This window comes from Lingula anatina, chromosome 1 (genome assembly GCF_051362555.1).
Source record: "Lingula anatina isolate TDL-2025a chromosome 1, LinAna3.0, whole genome shotgun sequence".
NCBI classification, from domain to species: Eukaryota; Metazoa; Brachiopoda; class Lingulata; order Lingulida; family Lingulidae; genus Lingula; species Lingula anatina.
The window spans coordinates 13,674,408-13,698,337 of record NC_141767.1 but is presented as its reverse complement, the minus strand read 5'-3'; the positions used below and the strand labels follow the sequence as shown (position 1 = coordinate 13,698,337).

The 23,930-nt window shown below is 35.5% G+C and overlaps 3 protein-coding genes across 10 annotated transcripts in view; 1 reads left to right on the top strand and 2 right to left on the bottom strand.

Annotated features, from left to right (window-relative positions):
• LOC106171128 (uncharacterized) overlaps positions 1-7,303 on the bottom strand; it is an 11,671-nt gene extending 4,368 nt beyond the window's left edge. The window contains exon 1 of the mRNA XM_087004203.1: positions 7,191-7,303. The gene's annotated coding sequence lies outside the window, so the exon portion shown is untranslated. The remainder of the gene's footprint in view (positions 1-7,190) is intronic.
• Positions 1-23,153, top strand: part of LOC106171174 (LIM domain kinase 1) — a 23,388-nt gene extending 235 nt beyond the window's left edge. For 2 of the 8 annotated variants that reach the window (XM_087004142.1, XM_087004151.1), the window contains 12 exons: positions 11,575-11,710; positions 13,631-13,740; positions 15,795-15,980; positions 17,946-18,045; positions 18,411-18,559; positions 18,849-19,011; positions 19,382-19,468; positions 19,798-19,885; positions 20,062-20,165; positions 20,398-20,760; positions 21,022-21,176; positions 21,471-23,153. In XM_087004142.1, coding sequence (XP_086860268.1) covers positions 11,575-11,710; positions 13,631-13,740; positions 15,795-15,980; positions 17,946-18,045; positions 18,411-18,559; positions 18,849-19,011; positions 19,382-19,468; positions 19,798-19,885; positions 20,062-20,165; positions 20,398-20,760; positions 21,022-21,176; positions 21,471-21,780 — 1,951 coding nt within the window. In that variant the 3' untranslated portion in view covers positions 21,781-23,153. The other 6 variants (XM_087004175.1, XM_013551374.2, XM_013551376.3 and 3 more) reach the window with 6 other exon arrangements.
• LOC147763991 (serine-protein kinase ATM-like) overlaps positions 21,797-23,930 on the bottom strand; it is a 28,835-nt gene continuing 26,701 nt past the window's right edge. The window contains exon 49 of the mRNA XM_087004133.1: positions 21,797-23,930. Coding sequence (XP_086860259.1) covers positions 23,740-23,930 — 191 coding nt within the window. The 3' untranslated portion in view covers positions 21,797-23,739.

Here is a 23,930-nt window from a genome sequence, read left to right as displayed (position 1 = left end):
GTGCTGGAGGAAGTAGTTCTTCTGTTTGAAAAATTATTCACGGAATACGGAATTATTTATTTTCATTGTATTTTATATATAAAATTGTTTTTCCATTTAGTTTGATCTTTTAATTTTTTCTTTGAAATGGGACACGGACGGTACGAAAATAACCAATAAATCAATTATAATAGATCAATAAATTAATTATAACTTCCTTGTATATCATATGGATATCATAAACATGTTATTTGAGCAGATACGTGAGAGTTTGTGCACAAAAGATTTTTTCTGTGATAATTGAATGCATTGCTGTAGGTTGTGCTGTAAAATGTCGGTATTCAAACCCAACCGTAGTGATGCATTTTATTGTTTTTCATTTGGGCTCTTTTTGCCACTGCTCCTGACTTCACCAGCTATTCCCTTATTTTAAAGAGTTTAAGCAGACATTCCTTGAGAGGTATAGCATTCTTATGAAAGAAATTTGAAAAAATTGGAGAACAATAATTAAAACAATAATTAAAACATCAGGTATAGATTCCATTACATTAAAGATTTATGGCAGACAGTAAAGTAAGATGTGTGGTGACAACCCATATTGCAGCAGATGTGACACATAAGCTTAACAGGACCCTGTGATTTATTGTATACAAAGTGCATGACTATAATATGTGTGATTTTAATGCAGAAGCTGATTTTCTATTAAAAACATCCTGTTTTTTTGGTGTGGAACTAGTTTGCACAAGGTTACATGATCCAGGTATCATTGTTTTGGTATTTGCCATTGTTGTTTTTGAAATGCAATCCATGTAATTTGAAGTGAAGTTATGACATAGGGTGCCAGAAGTCATGCTGCTTGGCTAACTAACAACAGGGTTGTCCTGAATGAGTCATACAAATTCACCTATTCACTTATGAGCAACACATTTACCTTCGTTTATACAGAATTATACAGAATGTGTTTATCTTGAATATTTTCTTTTGTTGTTGTGATATGTGCATGTCTCAGCACAAACACAGGGGTGTATGCATACTTGGTATAAACCTAGTTAGTGGTAAAACACCATGTTATTAAAATAGCTTTTGTTTCGTTTTTACTAGTTTACAATTTAGAAAAAAAAAGGTGCTTTTTATCAAGAGACGAACAAACATATTTTGATTTTTTTTCAATACCTCTCTTTTTTTAATGTTATTTGTGAACTTCTCTTATTGAGAACAATATATCTAAATGTATTTTTTTATCTTTTGATATTTAAGTCATAAAAATTGATTAATATCTCATTATTATAAACTGCTGTATTTTTTTGTAGCTGGAATATTGATGTTTTATACAATACATGAAATCAAAATATTTTAGGTGTTGCCTATTTAATTCATATGGTGATAAGAATAACAGTCACAAAATTCACTGTAATTTGAAACAAATATTGTTACTTGTGTGTTACTTGTGTGTTACTTATGTGTTTATAGAGGGAATATACAAGTTCAAAACATTATTAGAGTAGTGGTGGTAGATCAAAGAACATGTCATGATATAAAAATTTGAAAATTACATAACCAGCAAGATGCTTCTCTCAGTTTGTAGCTATTTTCTAGACAAATCAGACATGTTTCTTGTGACCATTTATTTGTCCTGGACAGAAGGATAGTGCTCAAGTTTCATGTCTTCCGTGTCAGGACTTGCTTGTGATGTAACTCTTCATTCAGGCTAGAGCACCCAAATAGGACAAATACCTTACCAGTTTAAGTTAAGTCAATACTCATTTGTGTAGTTCCAGCTTGTCAACAGTGATAAGGCGTTCTATTTGAACCATGTCTGTAGTCCAGATTGGGGTCAGAAAAATAAAATAAGGTCCTCTTATGTTGCCTGCTAAGCCTACATGCAGAATGCCATTACAGTCAGAGCATAGTCAACAGTGTCATAATGCACCTGCATAACTTGCACTCCATTTGTCTTGATTACTATGGTAAGATGTAAACAACTGCAGATTACTTCTTTCCAGATACACTGTCAGGAATATATATTTTTATGAACAGATACATTAGCATCTGCACAGATTGTCATGACCTGTATCTGACTGCACTGCCAAAGCCTAACTTTGCACATTACTTGCATTTTGTTAACACAATAATTAGTAAGCAATGTTGCCATTTTCTTCAAACTCATAAGGTTTACCTGTTGTCCTAAATGTTGGTCAAGTTTAAAAAGCACATGATTTGATTATTCCTTATATATGTATTTTGTATTTTAAAATTATAATAATTCTGGCATGTAGACACTGTTTTATCCAAATATTAATTTAAGTGAAAACGTGCTGGGGTACGTCTGGGTTATAATGCAGGTCACATTCAAAACTGGGACTGATCCAGATAAAATTCCTAATATTTTTGGTTGAAAATTTGGCTTTGTTGAATTTTCTGGGCATTATATTGTTCCTCTAAAACAAAAAGAAATAAACCCATAGTTTTCGTTGAACTCGGGTAGGAGATCAGCATGGCAAGTCCAAATTTAACCTTGATTTTGAACTTTGACCACCTTCTCTTGATGTAATAAAATGTACTAGGCGCTTTTTTCTCCCCACCTTTTATGGTTAATAAAAATGATGCACATTACACAATAGGAAGCAAGTATTTTTACTTATTTGGTTTAAAAAATATAAAGGAGTTATTCATCTCTGGTAAAGATTTGGAATAAGAACAATGGGTTAACACCCATTGTATTAACACAGAATAGGAAGTGACTCCAAAGTCCCAAAAGTTAAAAATAACCATAAAACAGAGCAAAAAATCCTCGCCTTTTTTTATTTTCCTCAAAAATCTGTAGCTGTTATAAAATGTACTAGATGTATAATAAAAGTCAAAAGTCAAAAGTGACAACATATGCTGTAGGTTCATCTGGATCAGACAGACAGACAGACAGAAATAATTGAAAAAGTGACTTAACCACTTCAACAACCTCATCAAATACACCAGCATTTGTCAACCAAGGCAACCCATTTTAATCCAGGCAACCCACATTTAGTGAAATTTTTGCCCAAAGTTGAAAAATTGAAAAAAAAAAAAAAAAGAAAAAAATCTCCCATAGTTGTTTTCTGCTTAATACTGTGGTGCTTATGTTAAAAGTTTTATTTCATTTTCAGTATTTTTGGATAATTTTGATTTTGTACGGTGCTCTTGTTAAAAGTTTTGTTTCATTTGGTTTATCTTTGGATAATTTTGGGGGCGGATCCAAAGATATTTTCTGATAGTCTTCCAAATTATCTTTGTTGATCCATCCTCTATTTTTGACCGTCTTCCGACAGAAAAATTACATACCTGTTAATGTAAACTTAAAAATCTGACTTTCTTCCAGAAGACCCAGAATATGGCCTCAATCCACCCCTGAATTTTGATTTTGTATTTACAGTGGAAGCATGAGATTGGCCTGTCAGAGGTTTCAAAGTTGTAATATTGTTTTGTCAGTCTTCACGTTTAGACTGACATGACTGTCTGTGCATATGAAAGCTTTTGCTAGCTTGATTTTAAACTTTTAAATAATAGGTCAATGTTTTCAGGGTGTGGCCCATTCCATATGACAGATAAGACACTAGTATAATTGCTATGGATGCAATTTCTTTTACTCTGAAAATGCATTTAATTCTAGACTGTGATGATGAGCAGTCTGTTACCATCTGAACACTTGGTATTTGAAGGCCTGTTGATTGGTTATATAAATTAGTTAATTGCACAGCAAATGCCCATTGTGCCATCTGGTGCAGTGAGCTTGTAGGTTGTCACTGCTGAAAAAGGGGGGATGGGGAGGAGGGCAGTGCTTAGGGAGCAAACTATTTGTATTCATATATTTAATGTACTTTCAGGTAATTTCTGTGTAATGAAAAAAAAAAATTTTGTTTATTTAAATTTTCACAAGACTTATTTTCTGGAATGATGTTTGTGACAATATGCAAATTCCTTTTCACCCTCTCCCCAAAATATAAAGATGCCACTGTTTACTGACTCCATTAACTAGTTTGATTATATATGTCAGGTAGTGTTGAACTTGCTTGGTGGAGCCAAATCAGTCTAGTGTTGTTATATAGCCCATTGGCTAGGGGTATTTAGATGATAAGAGATAGGTGGTGACCACATTTCCTGACTGCTCCTTGAGAACACATATTAAACCCAGGCCTATCTGACTTCAGTGACTTCAGCGGAAGGCACCTCTGACTTCATCAGTTTGCTATTGACAAAGATGATTATCAGAAACACTCAGGTACCATTTAATTAGAGGAGCTGTTCAACATTGGTGACTTTTCCCTATGGAGTTGTGCTGGGCATTTGTAGAGGTCACTGGATAAGACTGCAGACATGCAGTTGACCAGTGGTTGAAACTTCTGCAGTTTGTCAGGTGTGACTGTGAAGTTTTGTAGAAGTTGACTGAGTGTTGAGGCTTCCGAGAGGGACATGGTCCTGGCTGCCAGCATGAAGGGAGTGCAGGTGGTGATACAGAGACAGAACAGTGATGATGTCCAGAATATCATACGGCATGGTCACACAGCTTGTGCCAGGTGAGAGGATGCATGATGTCGCTCGAGTTCTCTAGTCGATTCTTAGGTCATTTGCCTGCCTCTGTTATTGTCAACTTGTCTTTTTTCTTCAAAAAATTGTCTTCCAATAATGGTGGACTTTTTTTTGTGAAACTACACTAGTTTTGTGAAACTACACATGGTTTATGAACTTCATAGGTGATGGAGTCATCACTATCCAAAGGTGACACATGTATGTATTGCTACAATATTGTTTACTTTTTGAAGTTGTTTTTATATACCTGTTATTCTTACCAGCATTAGGAAGAATTCATGTTAGAATACTTGAGTTGACAAGGTGAAAAAAAGTTGAATAATTTGATAAAGTAGTTGAGAAACAAATGGTTTCTTTGACAAGATTAATTTACACTATACTGCTAAATAAATTGGAATTGATTTTTATAAAGATGTTAATTAAAGTAGTTTATACATGTTTTCTTTTCATTTAGTGATTATTTATGAGAAAAACAGGATGCTGAAGAATTTTATGAATGGGAGTGGAGCTGAGTTAGTTTGATTTAGCTATTTGGTCAATATTTGTAGGGGGTCAAGAGTTGAAAAGGCTTACCTTTCACATAGCTACTGTCAGTGTTTGGATATCCTAAACTTAAATTGACTTTACTGTTTGCAAATGGCTTTTCTCTTTTTTGCAGTTTTATATTTTTATTCTTTGAATATTCTCCATAAAATCTCACTGTCACAAGTGATCACCATGAAAATGCAAAGCAGTAATGTAATTGAACACTTAACATTTTTTCATATCACGGAATCTTATTTCAAAGACTGTAAACCTGTAAATACATGCATATAATAGTTGTTATCTTTCAAGTTGGGAAGTGAGATATGCTTTTGGTGCGCTAGTGTCATGTTATGTTCTCATTAAACAGGCTTAGTGTCATCAATGAACACTGGGACTGTGTGATGTAGTCGGGGCAATGAGCCACAACACACCATACCCTGGTGCTTATTATGAATAGTAGAGTTTGTATCTGAAGAGACATCACGAGAAGTGACTTTAAAAGGTACCTGTAGCTTGAATGGACTGCAGAATATTCGTGGTGCTGTAGTGTTATTGTTTTTGTAATGATTGTTTACAGTTTAGAACAATTTGTGGAACCATCTGATGAATATGGAAAAAAAATGCACCTTCATTTTGAAGGAGAATCATATGTTGTCATGTACACCAAGATATGTGTTCCATCTAGTCCTGTCTTTTTCAGTGATGGTGAACTTTACAGTTAGTTAAAATACTATTTACTAGTATTTATTGTTTAGTAAATTTAAATAAATATTACTATGTTTTTATAACAATTTTCATCATCCTGTTAAAAATGTTGGTAAATGCATTTATTAGTAATCATTGTTGGCAAGCATTATAAGGAAATTGAATGGCATTTTGTAAAGGGTAGAGGTGAAATGATTTAAACTGTTTATTTATTTGAGCTGGCATTTTGAGTTATTTTTGATTGCTTGGAAAGTTTTTGTTTAGTTTATTGAGGGAACAGAGCCCTTAGCAAAGCTTTGGTCATTCAAAAGTCCATTAGCTAAGTAAGTATATATATATATATATATATATATATATATATATATATATATATATATATATATATATATATACATACTTTAAAGGATATGAAGGTCTGTTTGCTAGTATGATTTACTATACATCAGTCAATTCATTCAAGTTTTATCATGTCACAATTGACACCTGGCAGCCTCTTGACACAGTTTCCACTATTCTCTCTTCTAATTATCAGGGTGTTGGTTGTTCAGTTAAAGTAGTGATAAGATACCTGTTGAATAATAGATATTAATAAATAACTTCTCTAGCTGCACCCACTTGTCTTGACACACACACACACACACATGCACATACACTACTTGTTGTCTTCTAGATAATATATACCTTGATAGTCACTTATAAAAAAGCACTGTTTTCAGACTTTTATTATGAATAACTTGATAAAATAAGCCATATGAAAGAAAAATGTCTGTTTTAATGCTATTCTTCTTTCTCACAACATGTCTCCACTGATGTTATCAACTAATATGTCTAGTCTAGTTCTGAAGACAGTAAGTATGGAAGGTGAAAAGGGAAATAGATTTACCAAGCAAATTTCTAATTGTTATTTTTTAATGGCCACAGGCAGTTTAAACATGCTAGAGGTTCATATGATACAGTTATTTAATGATGGAGGCTGATAGCACTTATTAAAAACCCAGACTAGAGATCCAAAAAAAAATGTGTAGCATCCATTTGTCTGTATAGTTTTGGACTAGAGGAAGTTGTCTGTGTAGTTGTCAAGAAGATGAAGCCAGCTCATTTTTTAGTTACACACCTTGTCACCAGTAGCAAGAGTGGGAATATGTCTCTTCCTATAACTTTAGTGGTCTAATTGGGACAACACCTTCCAAGGTGAATGCTTAGAGCAGGGGAGCGGGCCTGACCTTGTAAACCCCAGGTGAGAAATTAGATTAGCTCATTATATGGTAGTTATTTTAGTCCATGTTTGCCTCAGGGATTTACTTAGTACTAGTTGTTGTATTTTGACCCAGTCAGGCCCCCTGAGTAGAATGTCTGTACTTGTCTGAAGAATGAAGCTACAAATCGATTACTGAATAAAGTAAAAAGATAGGTCAACATACCTGACAGAAATGTGGATAATTTGATACCTTCCTTTTTGGCAATAATTATAGGTCTCTTTTCTACACTATAACATAATGGCTGTTTCTGCATTTACTTCTGCTTTTGGAAAGAGATTCTAGAGCACAGGAAAAAAGTTTTTATTAAGTTCAGAGTTGTGAATGATGAAGAATATTTTTGAATTTTTGTGTTAATTTTTCTAAAAATAAAAATACTATTTGTCATGATAATAACGTTCTTTGAAAGTATTACTCATGTCACTAAAAATATCCTTTACGCACAAACGAGTTTCATAAACATATTGCTCTCCATCCATTTACATAAGCTTTATGTTATTTTCTTTGGTATATATATATATATATTGAAATAGCAATCAGATATTCATAACTGTCATTAGTTAATAACATGATTTGCCTGATACTTTTTTGCCTTGCAATTTGTATTCTGCATGAATAGTCAATGTGCACGCTTCCAAGCTCTCATCCTCTCCATGGCTGCTTGGGGCTACTTTATGAATAGTCTTCATGCCTTCCACCACCTGTCACATGACCTGAGAGCTGTGTCTCCCAGTATGACAGGGGGAATCCATCTTGACGCACTGATGTGCTTGGGATGATTTTAATGTGTGTGGTTAGACACAAGACCTCAACTGGTTAGTCAAGGATGTCCCTTATGTCTTACTGACTGAAGCATTGTATAGACAGTAAAAATATGGCACTGCAGGCTTTGGCACTGTGTTTTTTGTACTTTTTTGGATTCTTCATTAGTTTGTGTAGAGTTTTTAGAGAGTTTTGGTGGTTCGTCTTGCGTCTGCCCAACAGGTAGGTGTGTTGTAATACGTTTATCTGTTATTCAAGTTGTCGAGTACTGACAGTTACATTGTGGTGGCAGTGGATTGTATTACTGAAGTTATCAAAGTTACAGCTCTGTTAGAGACGTGCTCATTGGTGAAGTAGTTACTGTGTTTATTTCACTTGAGTTTCTTTACATTGCTGTCTCTTGAAATATATGTTATGGCTTTTTGATGAAGTTAGGTGACCTGTATTTCTGTTCACCTTCATTGCTTTTCTAATATTATGATTTTAGTTTTTGGATCTCTTCAGACAGTAATAGTGTGATGAGGAAGAATGTTTATAGTTCAAGACATATATCCCATTGAAAATGGAAATTTTTATTAAGTCAAAAATGAAAGTACAGGTAGAATTCAAACTTTGTTGATAGTAAATGGAACATCCTTGAAAGCAACTGTGCTTCATGCATTTAATCAGTGAACACTTATATTGTGTAAGAGAGTGATAACAGTGTCAGATTGACAATAGGAAGGGAATTAACACTTACAAGCACAATATTGTTTGCTGGGAATGATAAGGCGGGCTTTGTTAGATTTATGGCTGATATCTACACAGAGGTGCACAGTTTCCTTACTGTTTGACATTTGTCTTATGTGTATCTCATAATTTGTACTGAGAGATACTGCCTCTGCAAAGATAGAAAAGAACTTTTTAAGCTTAATTTCCAGTTTTGAATAGTAAAAAAAAAACATTTGTTTTTCAAAGTTTATTTTTCAGTTCTACACATGTCACAGTTCTTAAGAACAGGTGTTCTACAATACAGAGACACAATAAGAGTGTCAAGGACTGTCCACAAAGGATACCACCTTTGATATCTCGAAATCTTCCTAATGATTAACTAAGTTCTTATTATTGTCTGTTTAAAATCCTATATGGATCAGCTACCATACATGTATATTGTGGTCGTAATCTGTTAATTAAGGTCCCCATCTAGATTTATTAAAGAAACTATAATTAATCTGCCGTCAAGAGAGCCCAGATATGTAAATGTTTTACCTGTTACTTCACACAATATTTCAAAAGAGTTTCTATTATTTTTGTTAAAAACTGATGGTCTAGAGTATAAAGAAGGAAGTTCCTTTGAACCATATTTTGTGGTTATACTAGTCAGAAGCTTCGTGATTGTGGTCAGGCCTTTTTAAGTAGAGCAGGGCTGCTGTGTATCTGTATGTGGGTGACTAATATATTAGCACATATTTCACAGTTTTGTACCATTGATGCAAGAGATATGGGTACATTCCAAGACAGTTGTCTAATAATGTACTGTCAACATCTGACGTAGGGGTGGATTAAGACATGAGTGTCACTATAGGCATAGAGGACTATATTTAATTTGCCCCTGCAGCTTAAAGGTTATTTTAACATATGTTGCTTATGTTTTAATATTTCTTACAAATTTGGGGTGTTTAGGTGATAGTTTATGACCCTGTGCATAATGACATTTTTTTATATTAAGGTTCTGAAATGCAAAACTGCAGTAATGACATACAGTATATTGATGTAATTTTTATACTTTCAATCACACATCTCCTTGATAAAGGCTTGTCTGACGATTTCAAAGATAGTTTGTTTGATCCACATTGTTAAACAGTTCCCCAGTATTGGATAGTTTCATGCGCTGATAATTCTTATGTGTGTTTGTGTGTGTGTGTGTATGTGTGTGTGTGTGTCACCATAGTTGATCCTTCATCTGACATAATATCTCTCTGTTGATGACATGCATATGCCATCACATTACAGCCATATTTATACTTCAATACACCAAAATGCACTCATAAAATGTACTCATTTGATAGAACATACCAGGGTATTAATTAATTCCCTAACATAAAAAAAATCACGAGAAACATCTCATTAAGTATACATGTAGCTAAAGTATGGAAGACAGCTGTCCATGTATACAAGGACCTACAAGAGATAGTAAGACCTCTGACTGTGAGAATAATACTTTTAAGCAAATATCGCATACATGTATTGGCTTTTGAGGAAGGTGTAAGCAGCACAGAAATGTGTGACGGAGATTTAGATAACATTGACATAGTATCATAATCTGTTACGACCATCATTTATCATAGATAAAACTACTATTACTCAAAGTAAAACTATCAGGAAATATCAGGTTTTCTAACTGGCATCAGGGGGACAGCGCGCTGTGCCGAAGGTTCGCTGTGCCGAGGGTTCACTGTGCCGACAAAACCGGAAAATTGGTCTAAAATCGGCTAAGTTTTTCCGGAGCCCCAAAATCAAAGGTTCGCTATGCCGAAAGGGTCGCTGCGCCGAGGGTTCGCTGCGCCGAAAAAGTCGGCTACCCATCACCCATTGTGCTTGTTATGTAACGTGGCGAGCAGTGGCCTTTTTTGAAAATAAACGAGTTTTAAAAGTTCTCTTCTTCTATCCGTACCATTTGGATTTGTTAAAACTGCGCATTGAAGATTTATCCTTATGGACATAAACATCTTAAATCGCTTTAAATAATCAGTTCTGTAAGTTAATATATTAATTATTTTTGGCACTATGGGCGTCACCCACATTTAGGAAATTACTGACAAGAAAACATTCTCTAATTATTTTTGGCGAACTTGTTGTAGTTATTGGGTGTGTGTAAAATTAACATCTTTTTAAAAACAATCGGCATAGCGAACCCTCGGTATAGCGAACCTTCGGCTCAGCGAACCCTCGGCATAACGAACCTTCGGCATAGCGAACCCTCGGCACAGCGAACCTTCGGCATAGCGAACCTTCGGCATAGCGAAGCGCACCCGGCATCAGTGCTGGGAAACAAAACAGAAAGTGCCATTGTTAATTTGGAAAATAAGATTGCAACCCAGCAAACTGAGGACATGACAAACTGTGGAAGTGGCTGTCAGTTGACTGAAGATAACATAAGTTAATGTCAAACATGCCAAGTATGAAATGGAATTAGTTTCCCCTTGATTGCCAATACCTTGATTAAACTGGGGGCAATCCCCCTGGGGGCGGTGGTTGATTAATTGTCTCTGGTGGATCAACATTTGAAGAGAAATGAGCTGTTTGAAAGGACCATCCCTCTGGAACTTCCTTCTCTCTCTGTAATGTTTATTTCTGGATGTGTCACATTTTAAAATAAATGATAAAAGTAGTCGCACCTCATCTCAATGATCTTTTCAACTAAGTTTTGAGGAGACACTTTAAAAAAAGTTTTGCAATGGAGTTGTTACTGTGGAATGGCCCCCACATATTATACACAAAGAGCTGCAACTGTCCTGCTTTGAACTTTACTAATGCTATATTCACTGAATAAGATAATTAGATGACAAATATTCCTATATAGTTGTATGAATAACCAATGAATTGTTATCAGTTCAGTTCACATATTATTTCAATTTTCACCATACTGGAACATGTATTATGCTGCTTTATTTTTGGTAAATATGTGATGCCTGTTAATACTATAAACAGCTATGGTTTTCAGTGCCAGGCTGTTCAAGGTTAAAAATAACGATGACAGTATGGTCATTACTGTTTACTAATAACTGTTGACCATGTTTTCTTCCAGGTGTTCTGTTTGTCATGGCTGCCTGTCCAACTGGTACTTTGAGAAGGAAGGGAAGCTGTATTGTAAGGAGGACTACTGGGCCAAGTTTGGGGAGGCTTGCAATAAATGTCTGCAGGTGATCACAGGACCAGTCATGGTGAGTAGCATATGGAGGCAGTACATACAGCTGGGGTCTACTAGAGAGTATGATCGCGTTCAGAACAGATGAACCGCCGACTTACTGATCCGCGGACTAAATATGGCCGACGTCACTTAAAAGCATCCCCCCCATCTCCTAATGGTCTCTCCACCTCCACACCGTTTTTTGCAGAACCCACCTTATGCCATGGTAATTATCAGTTTATTCAGTTACTTTAAATATATATATGTTAAAACCAAAAAACAAACACTCAGGCACGGTCAGCTCACGACTCCTATCTTCCAATTCAGTAACAGTTAACATAAACTGATCCTGGCATAACCGAGCTATTTCGAACAATAAATATATTTTGATGGGATATATGCTCTTCATGCTGCAAGATAAGAATGATGTCAATTGTAAACTGGGCTAAACTGAGTTATCATCATTTCCAGAATTTCTGGTTCAACTTTTGCCAAGATCCTGTTGTGCCAGTTAAATGTGTTGTGTTACTGAACTCGTGTCTGATGAGATGTGACCATGCAAGGAATAGTTAATGTGATGACGTGTACCCTCAATATACCTCAGTGTCACATTTTAGCATTACATATAAATAATTGTATTGATTGCAAACATGGTTTTATGAACAAAACACTAGGGCTCTGCGATCAGACACCGAAACATATTATTTTAACACCAATATTTGGAAAAACAAAACAAAAATTAACATGTGATGTTGGTACTTGTCCAACTAACACACACACAAAGCTACAAAGAAAAATTGAGAGGCAAGCAGAGTGTTTCAGTCAGACAGTGGAGCCATAGTGCTGTGATGTACATGTATGTGGCTATACTTAGCATGTCACCTGTGGCGTACGTGGCACCTGTGTCAGTCAACAAGTTGACCAGGTTTGACAATCCTGGCACACCTGATGCTCCTAGCTAGTCACTGATTTAGTTTGTAAGTTCAGCCAATGTATGCTTATCAGTACCTTAATGAAAAAAATTAGAACAGAGGGATGCAGCTGATGTGTGTTACTTGTTTTGTTCATTATTTGTTTAAGTTTTTGTGTCACGTTTCTTCGGCATGCTATTGACTCATTGTGTTTGTTATGGTAGGTAGACTTTGACAGAAAAAAATAAGGACAGCTGTTTAGTAGGGCAAAATTCTGTTCTTTAACTGACGTGTATATATATATATATATATATATATATATATATATATATATATATATATATCTGGTCTAAACCTTGTGTAAGAATATATATATAAAATTGATGGCCTTATATAAGGTCATTTCCTCTGGGTGGTTCCAACTGACACACAGGTTATAAATAAAACAAATAATTATATAATAACAGTTGAATAATTGTCTTTCATCATTCATTATGATGACACTAAAATTGAAAAGAAGCATTGTATTTGACTTTGGAAACAAATTACAGGTGATGAATGCAAGAAAATATAATATAAACATTGTATGTATTTGGTTTTTATTCAGACATCAAAGAGATGATGCACTGAGAATCATTTTTGGTTGACCAAGTAAATTGCAACATCAAAGAAGCGTGTCATGAATGATAATTTCCCAGTTTAGATGAGAAGTATCATGTCACTGGTGGCATGCAAAACATACATATCACTACTTGCACTTAACACCCTCTGCTTGACCCTGGTGGTCTGTAAGTGCATGACCAATGGTCTGTGGAATTAAATGATGCTCTGAGGTGGTCAGTGTTTCAGTATTTTTTCCTTTGCAAAGACACATTCTTGCGGAAGTGTGCATCAGTAAGTGAGTCGTTGTCCATTATACAAATTATTCAATTTGGTAAAATTGATCTGGGTAAAATTTCTGATGAAAGATTAATAAACAAAGATAACTAGAAATATCAAGCATATTTCATCACCTTTATATATATGTTCTCTTATGATTTCAGGTTGCAGGGGACCACAAGTACCATCCAGAATGTTTCAAATGCACCAACTGTGATGTGTTTATAGGGGATGGGGAGACATATGCCCTGCTGGAGAGGTCCAAACTTTACTGGTAGGTTGTCTTTTTTCCTTCCAGTTGATTTTGATACCTAGTAGAATACTAAATGGTTTGTCACATTGTAGCATCAAGGGAGGACTGTCTAGGGCCCCCAATTGTTATTTACAAATCATGAAAATAGACCATGTTTAGGAAGCAACGGAAATACGTTCTATAATATTGAAGCAATTTCTAAGCTAAGGCAAACTCAGAAGCTCAATGTGAAATTGTGTGCCAAACTGGCACATCTAACACACTTTTCCTCTTTCAAAAGCTGGCAGAACTGGAGCAGCCCAGTCACATTAGTCAGGGGATGATCTAGAAATAATTTCTGACAGACTTCCAAATTATCTTTGTTGATCCATTTTCCATTTTTGGCCATCTTCTGACAGAAGAAATTAAATACCCGTCAATGTAAACTTGAAAAACTGACCATCTTCTGGAAGACCAAGAAGACGGCCTCAATCCACCCCTGATTGTGATAAGCAATCACTAGATCTTGTAGTCCTTCAATTTCCATCAATGTCATGGTAACAACAGGCCCCCTAGCAACCCAAGGTATGGCATCTGATTGACAGCAGGTTGACATGGTACACATTGCACATCTTCATTTGTGAAGTAGAATATTGATTGACCAATCTGGCAGATGTAAACCTAATCATTTGTTGGACAGGGGTGACCAAAATGTATTACCAGGAATATTTTTGGTAAATAATTTTGATTATTATGAAATATAATATTCTTTATGCATGGCATTGAACATATACTAGAACATATATTTATTTTTTACCCACATCGGTGAAAGTTCCTAAGAAAATGGAGATAATTGCCAAGGAAAATAAAAATCATATAACAGTATACAGACCTAGCAAATTTGTTGAAATCTTGTGGATTACAGTTTTGGGCAACTCTTCTGATTAATAAAGGACACCAACTGGCACTTCTTGCATACAGATTACCATCTATACTTTAGCAATCCATAATCTCTAAATTGACGCAGCAATGAAGAAATTATGTAACCATACTAATAACACATTTTCCATATAGACATTGTGCATGTTTACTCAGAATATCTGTAGTTTCTCCACATGATCTATCCCCACTATACTGAAGACCTGGTAAACGGGAGATTTTTATTCGCCTGGGAAGAATTCTGTCTGGGAAATAGCCATAAGGAGAGTGATTACTGCCATCTAGGCTCATTGGTCATGACAATTTACTGCTATTTCCACTTGCCTGTGGGGAAAGCTTAATTGCTGTGTATACACCATGGGTGCCAAACAACAGTGAACCTTCTGATATCATGGCAAAACTCATAATGCACTTATATCCCTCAACTAAGGTGATGGTACTGGTCGGAAACTGATGGAGAGTTCCGTGCTCATTGTGTGATGCCGTGACTTGCTCTTGTTGGTGTTTTTATTGGAATAAGCTTTTGTGTGCATTGTAATACTTGGAGAGCTGTCACATTTTGAGTCTCCCTGTAGACAAATGTGACACAAACATTATTACCATCTGCTGCTGATGTCTTTATCACTGAGGTGGCAGCAGAGTAGAAAGTGAACACATACTGAATTTAAATATACAGTCAGTTCTACTAGTAGTATAAAAATGTGGTAAGTACAGGAAGGAAAGTGCAAAGCAGATTGGGTTTGGACATCTTTTTGAGCGAATGGTTTTAAAGATCATGTCACTTTTTTAAGCATATGCTGGGTATTTGTTAAGTATTGACAATTTCATGAATACATGAATGCTGGATTTTGCCAAGTCCTTCTGTCTGCTTACCTTTTGTTAGATTTGAAAAAAGTACTTTTTGATATACTAGTACATAGCATATTTAAAATAAAAGTAATCAATGAACCTGATTAGAAATAGAGAAGTGGGTTTTAGCATGCAGCTTCAGCGTAAATTGAAGTGCAGTTTTGCATGTTATGGAACATTGCATGTGTGCAGAATAAGCCTGCAATGCTGACGACTGAAGTCAGAGAGAAGTCGGATGGAGCTAAGTTTAAGCTCGAGTTCAGGCTTTTTTATGTTGGAGATCAACCTTTTTTGTATTCTTTTCGCAGTGGAACATGCTATTCTCGTGTGATGAAGCCTCTCCTGGTGGATACCCCTGGCAGACGGAAACCACACTCTATCCAGTTAGTAGAAATCCCGCCCACACCAGACGGAAAGAGGGGCTTTGAAGTGACGGTGGTGAAGAAGAGAAATCGTGGGGTTCTGGAGTCCCAGACCAGCATCAGGATCTCTGAGTAAGTGGCTGTATGGTCTGAAAACATTGCTTTGTTGAATAAACACAGATTGCAGGATGGTGATATAAAAATTTATCAGATAGTTATTGTGGAAATGGACAAAATTTATAACTACAAAAGTTTTTTTTAAAAACAGGTACATTTGGTTTTTTTATTTTGTTTCTGGGTCTCTTTTACAACATTGTCCAAACTTCAATATATTTTTCTTATAAAGGTGTTACATCTATGGTGGGAAAATATACTGAAAGTGTCACATATGTATTAATCTTTTTGTAAAATCCAATATCTATTCTGTGAAATTTCCCTCTACAATAATATGATAAATTAGAATAGAATGTTCTCCATCCAGAAAATAGCTTTTTCTCTGAAATTAATCAAACAAGTTCAACACCCCAGAAATGCCAATGCCTCTAACATGCAATAAAATACTTAGACAGTAATTTATCCTGCTCCGTATTTGCTAAAGGGCAGCAAGGCATATGTAGATTTTTGAGAAAGTTGCTGACTGATTAGACTAATGAATATCAAAGTGATGATAATGTTCAAAATGATTTGTTATTTGCCAAACACATAACATTGAATTTCATTAATTTGCATATGTACTATCTACTCTATAAATTTTGTCAAAATAAATGCAGACTGCCTTAAAGTATAGAAGAGACTGTGATCTGATACCAAACAAATAAAAGGTGTGCTGCATTACCTTCATATAGCATGTGGACTGAAAGCATGTCCGGGAACAATGTATAGTTTGCATGAAGCCTTATATCTACACCTTCTGATATTCATTATGATGGCTAGGTTTCATAAATACATTCCTCATTATTGTTGAAATGAGTCATGCTTTTCTGGCCATGAGAAGTAAGTATACACATTGTTTTTCGTCTGATTGGAAAAGACGGAAGTAGATTTGAAGATTAAGTTTATTATAGTTCAAAGGAAAGTTGTGTATTATCTGATGCAGTGCCTGGTCATGTTGTCTCTCATGTAATTACTACAGTGTACACCTCATCACAGCTGAGGTGTCATGTGCCCAGATCTGTGGTACATAGAACCCAGTGTGTTAAAAAAAATATTTCACTTCAAAGACATCCCTACCTGTGTGGATAAAATCATCGCTGTATACGATTTCATTTGTTATCTGGCAGAGTGTCTGGAAAAGTTGCTATCATGAATGTCATCAAATATGATTACGCTTTGACAATAACTGTCACATCTTCGGAAAACTCTGTGGATCACTCATTTGTAATATTAAAGATCAAGGAGTTTGTGTTGTAGATTTATGTAGTGCTCTGGTAACATTCTGATTTCAATCAAAGTTTGTTTCATAAGAATTAACAATTAACGCAGAGATATCCCACGGTTTGATTTCACCACCAGCATGATGACTGATTTTTAGAAACTTCATCTATGCATTCACTTGCATACTATGTAAAAAAATTAAGCTTGGGGGGGGGGGGGGGGTTCTTTCTGCTGTTAGTTTGGGCCAATAAGTGCATTTCCACAGGAGTAGCATATGTATATAAACTGCTGAAACTTATAACTCTTTCTAATTTTGGCACCATGGAAAGATTGTGTGTAATTATCCTCTTTATGTGTTAAATCCAGCTTGTAATACATACCCAGGAGACAGTATTGCCTCTCTGTTCATCTGGATTCCATCTTTGTAATTCGTCAGTAAAACAAAGATGTCAGTCAAAGATTTCTTTTGTCTGATGTGCAGGATTGACAATAAGAGTTAGACCAATAAATCCATATTTCCAAGAAGGTTGCTTCCAAGAAGGTTGTCAATAAAGACATCAAGAAATGATAAGTAGACACACAACAGGTCAATTACTATCTTTTCATTGCAAAGGGTGAAATACTGCAATGCTCAAAGAGGAATAATTATAGAATGTTGAATTTTTTCAAAACAAAGTATATTCTACTGGATATAAGAGATTGTTGTTGTATTTATCATTTCAGTATTGACACAGAGTTGAGCCCAGATCTCTCAGTGCTCAATGTGGGGGACAAGATCTTGGAGGTCAATGGCAGGCCCCTGAGAGACAGAACGGCAGAGGAGGTAAGACAGTTTTAAAAATTAAAGTTAAAATTACATGTAAAACTGATGTCATGGGATAAGCATGGCATATGTGTCATAGCATACATTGAATACTCTTCTCTAATGGCAATCTCTTTTTTAATCTAAACTCAAAACACCCCTTTTCCTCAGTGAACATTATGTTTTATTTAACTATAATTGTCTCTGCACCGAAAGTATGTGGAAGTTGTAATTAAATAATGCCAGGAAGATTTATGTGATATTAGTTGGTGAAATTACTAGACAAAGAAGTACACAGAAGCTTAAGGTCATCAAGAGGCAATCTTGTGATGATAAAAGAATTATATTTTAAAGTTCACAGGAATTTGTGTGGTTTTTGCTTTCAGATTGATAACATCCTTGCCAACCAGGCAGCCATTAAACTGACCCTGGAGAGAGACCCCACCCCCCTCCGTCCCTCACAACACCACCTGGAGGTGGACACTAGCGTGAAGAGAAGACATCGCAGATCATCCTCTCTTCCACGGGAGGGAGAGTGAGTCATAGTTTGAAAAATTTTACAGCAGATATATGAGATTTATGTTTAAAATTTTTTTTATGTAGTCGATGCATGCTTATTAGATAATAATAACAATAGTGAACACTGTTTTATTTCTAAGTGTACAATCACATCAGTAATGATACTTTATCCTGAAAAGAATGGTACCAAACAGATAATGCAGCAATTTAAACCCCCATGGACACTGAGTTAAATCAGATTTTTTTTAGTTATTTTTTTACGTATCAAACTCATCCTACAAGCAAACTATTATTACTTTCTGCAGCTCCAGTCCTAGTCGGTCTCCCACTCCTACCAAACATAGGAACTGTGACCTGAGTAGAACCCAGTCATTCCGCGCGGGGTCCAAGAACCACCGCGTGTTCCGTGCCAGTGACCTGGTGGCGGGGGAGGTGCTGGGCTCGGGGTTCTTTGGACAGGCAAGCAAGGTAAAGAATTGGGGTTTGCTAAAAAGCTTTTACACTGTTACTGATTTCCTGTACAAGTGTTTGAAGAAAATAAGTGCAGGATTTAATAAAGAGAATTTGTTTTTCACACTATTATTATTTCTAGGGCTTGTTTCTTTAGAATTCAAAAGTTGTGAGAGAGAAAATGGTAAAGGCATGCTTTCTTAAATTGTCATTATGATATACAGACATACAGAACAGTTGAAAACATCACAATACATGAATAGCAATTCATAAAATTATGACTAGGATTTTGGAAATACAAACAAGACCAAATATTATTATTGAACTAAAAAAGATGTCATAGAAAAGATTTTTAAATGAATGTAGTAATCATACACTTGTTGTGCAGGTGACACACAGGGTGACCAAGGAAGTCATGGTGCTCAAAGAATTGTTTGATTTTGACGAGGAAGCTCACAAAGCTTTTTTGAAGGAGGTAGGAAAGGAGGATTAATACTGGTATTGTTTTGTGTATTTGAAATGTACAGGAAGGCATGGTGGTCTAAATAAACTAAGTTATTTAATTAGAAATGGTTTAAAACATGAAATACACATGCAGGGACAGGTTGATCAGAGATATGTGAGTAGAAAAATTTTTTTCAAAAATAAGTTTTATTTGGGTAGAAAATTTGTATAGGATATCTTTAAATTTGCTTATGGTCCTTGTTTTGTGAAAAGGCAAGTTGATTTCTAAAATCAGCATAATTGGTTCATTTTCACAAAAAATATTGGCACATTTTATGCTTTTATTTTCTCTTGTTACAGGTGTCAGTGCTACGCAGTCTAGATCATCCAAATGTTCTAAAGTTTCTTGGGGTGCTTTATAAAGCCAAAAAACTTAACATTGTTACAGGTAAGCTAAAGAGAAAGATAAAAATTCTATTTTGTTACAAATAACAGAACACCAACACAAATTTGTCATTTTCACTTCTGATGTTAAAATTTTTGCATTATATTTGTGGTTCTAAATCATACATGTATAAAAGAGGAATAAATAGTTTTGATAATGATTATTTGACACAATTGCAGAGTATATATCTGGTGGCAGTCTTAAAGCCATACTTCATGACATGAGTGATGCACTGCCGTGGACAAAAAGGATGGGGTTTGCTAAGGATATTGCCTCTGGAATGGTAGGGAACAGCTTTATGCAAAAATTAGTTTCACAACTGAAAGGTATTTTAGCAAATCAACGTAAAATTTATCAGCCAGTCTTTGTTGGTTGGAATTATGTTTTAGAATGGTTATAATCTTTCAAACTTGATAGGTAAAATGTATTGTATAGTAAATAGTGGATTTGTTATAATAATGGTAAGCACTAAAATTTATTCAGCAATCTGATGCTTGATAATTATTTTTTTGCAGGCTTATTTGCATTCAATGGATTTAATCCACAGAGACCTGAACTCCCACAACTGCCTGGTGAGAGACAATGGCCAAGTGGTGGTGGCAGACTTTGGACTGGCCAGGGTGATAACAAACAGGCGGGACCAGTTTCGAGGCATGCCCCCAGCCACGCCTGCCTCCCCAGGGTCCCCCTCCTCTCCAGAGCCCGACAGCAATGGCGCTGGTATTAATGGTGGAAATAGCAAAACATTACGCAGGTTCAAGAGAAAGAAAAGATATACGGTGGTGGGGAATCCATATTGGATGGCACCAGAGATGATGCAGGGGAAGAAATATGATGAAAAAGTGGATTTGTTTTCGTTTGGCATTGTTTGTTGTGAGGTGAGGTTTGTGTGCCTAGTTTACAATCTTAAAAGTGGTCATAAAGATGTGTTGATGGATGGCGGAGTATGTATTATACCAAGGCATACTATTGCACTTATTTTACCAGAATATTTAAAGAATGTCACACTGAATCATATTTGACTCACAGTGATCACTTATACAGTTTTCATTTTAGTAAACTGTTTAAATGGCTTTTTTTTATAACAGAAAAAAAAATCTGTTTTGTCAGTTTTCACATAAAATATCTATTTGTTGCAGATAATTGGCAGAGTTGAGGCTGACCCAGATTTCCTGCCAAGAACACTGGACTTTGGGCTTGGTGTGGAAGCCTTTCATAGGAAATTCTGCGGTGACTGTCCAAAATGTTTCTTCAGAGTTGCAGTCAAGTGTTGTAATTTAGTCCCAGAAAGCAGGTTAGTTTTAGTTAATTATTTACTTGATCATTTTTGAGTGTTGAAGTAGTAGCATGCAGAACAAAATATGAAAAATAAGTTAAAAATGGAAATAGCAATTTATAGGATTATGAATAAATACCTCAAAATGTAGCCTTGTTGCATGCTGTAATGGATTTTCACTTTTTTATGGAATTGTCAACAACATATCTCTTATTCAGAATTTCCATTTTGAAATATTTTATTGCTCTAAGAGATAATATTTTCTTATTAAGTTCTTGCATGAATTGATACAAGACTCCTTTTTAATTTCAGACCAACATTTTCTACTGTGCATAACTGGATGGAATCCATGTTGCTCCACATGCAGACAGACCATGGCACTCCTCTTCCTCAGGAATTACTGCAGCCATTACCAGAGGAGAAACCTCTTGGACTTGATGATGCAGATGGAGTGAAAATGCCTAAACGCAAATGTGACTGCTTACCGCCCCCAGTAGACTGTGATAATATAGCTAGGAAAACCAAAGACATGCCCCAGCCTGGGGGAGCAGCCTGCAGTGGCAGACCCTCCCTGGAGACTATTACTGAGACACAAACACCACGGGAAATAAGGACTTCATGACATTGGGGGGCAAGGGATTTTCTTTATGTGAATTAATAAAATGACCACAAGGATGTGGTGCTGAGGTGCTGACACAGGTTTTTAGGGGGACAAAGGAAACCATTGATTTCTACAAGGGAATGATCATGAGTGTTATACAAATTATTTTCTGTATTACACATTGCTATTACATGTTTTCTCTGTCCATGTTAACCTTACTTTCACACAGTGTACTGTGACTTTCAGAGTATTCACAACTTGTCCTGCACTTGCAGTAATAGCACAGGGGAGTGTCCCTGTTTTCTGTGTTTGTCAGGGTTCACTGACAGAGGTAATGAAATTCCAAAACCTGCATCTGTGAATCGACGTAAGAAGTATTAGAAGTCCAATATGCATTTTGAGCCTACCGTACACATCAAAACCTGGTGCACATTTACCTTAGTCAAAGAAAGTCATGCCTGATTTTGAGCAACAAATTTCAAAGCTTAAATGAGTGTTGGGTAACATGTTCCATATTGCATCAATATCATGTTGTTATCTAAAGATGACTAGTAAATAATATTTTCTTTGAAAGCACTCAAAGGCAAATGTCATTGTGCCAAATTAAAAATGCTGCAGCAGGGTTGATTGCGCTAGTGTCGTGACCAATTTGTAGATAGTGCAAACTTGCTCATTTAGTAATTTATAAACAAACTAAATATAGGGTAGATAGACCAGTAGCATGATCAGTTATTGGTTAGGAAAAATCCAGCAATTGTGCAGAGCTGACATAAAACATCATGAATAGATTGCGCTTAAATAATTGTGGATCACACAAATCATTGCAGGCATGATTTATTGGTATAATACTTATTTGGAGGTGCTTTGTGTGCTGCTCTTTCTGCTAACTAGTTTACAATTTCCTAAAAAGATTTGTCTGCATTTACTGTTATACAAAAACCATTCCTTCTTAAAGTCAGTTTCATCTTTATTCAAACATTCCCCTCAATACTTATTCCTTAAACTTTTCATTGCCATTCCACACAGAAAGTATGCTTATGTAATAGAAGAACACTTGCATTTTTTAAATGCACATATATTACGACCATATTGGGATTGACTTGTTCACAGCTAACTCATTCCAAATGAACTGATAGGGGGATGTTTGCTGAATGCAGGGAACAGATAGGGACTAACTGTTAATGGTTTGACGTTTAAATGGGAGATCTATTCTGATGTTGGGTAAATTTGGTGCTATCCTGAAACATCCGCATGCTCTGTAAAAATTGTAGATATAGATTCTAAATAGATGCAATGTTTTCTTGACATAGGATATTTATTTTTCTCATCAAAATGGTTATCGTTTGTAAGACAAACACTTATCAGCAATAAACATTGTTAATTTGAAAAAAAAATGATGTGTTATGTTTTTTCTTTCAAATGAGAATCTAAAATCCATTAATCATGAAAAATATATAATAATTGCATTTTTTTTTCACAATGAAATGGTATTCTACATTGTCACTTTTTAAAATGTTCAACAGTTCTAAAAGGCTGTTAAATGCTTGCATAATATCTGACTGTTCACAAGATGTGGGAAGCACCATTCTCTACAACTAATACTGTACTTTTTTTGCAATTTCTCATGATCTGAGAAAATTTTGAATACAGTGTGTTCATCAATGTTCTTTGTTACAGAAGTTTTAACAATATATTTTTTTCATCCACATGAATCAAAAGAATGTTGAAACATTAATGACACGATTAATGAATTAAAACGGCCATTATTTTCATGTGAGTAAACAAAAACACCATAAGCACCTAACTGGGATCAACAATGTTCTGCATGCATATGCAATAACCCCTAAATGTACAATATACTGGTCTGTCAGTCTTTTAGTTTATAAGTGTACGGAGAGCTTCCAATTTTAGTAACTAATAATGCTAGACTTCCAAGCTGTTTATTAAAAACTGGCATAAAGTAGGGTACCCCTATCAGAGTTACATAAAGGGCATCCATCCTGGAAAAACTCTGCTGAGGTTGTGTGTATCCACAGCCTGCTGTATCAGATAGTTCACCTGGCCTTTGAGACTGAGCTGTAGACCTTCTTCGACCCCCTGTAACTTCTGCTGTAGCCTCAGTAGCACTCGCTCTGCCATCTGGTTCACATTGTTGTCAGAGTTCACTTGAC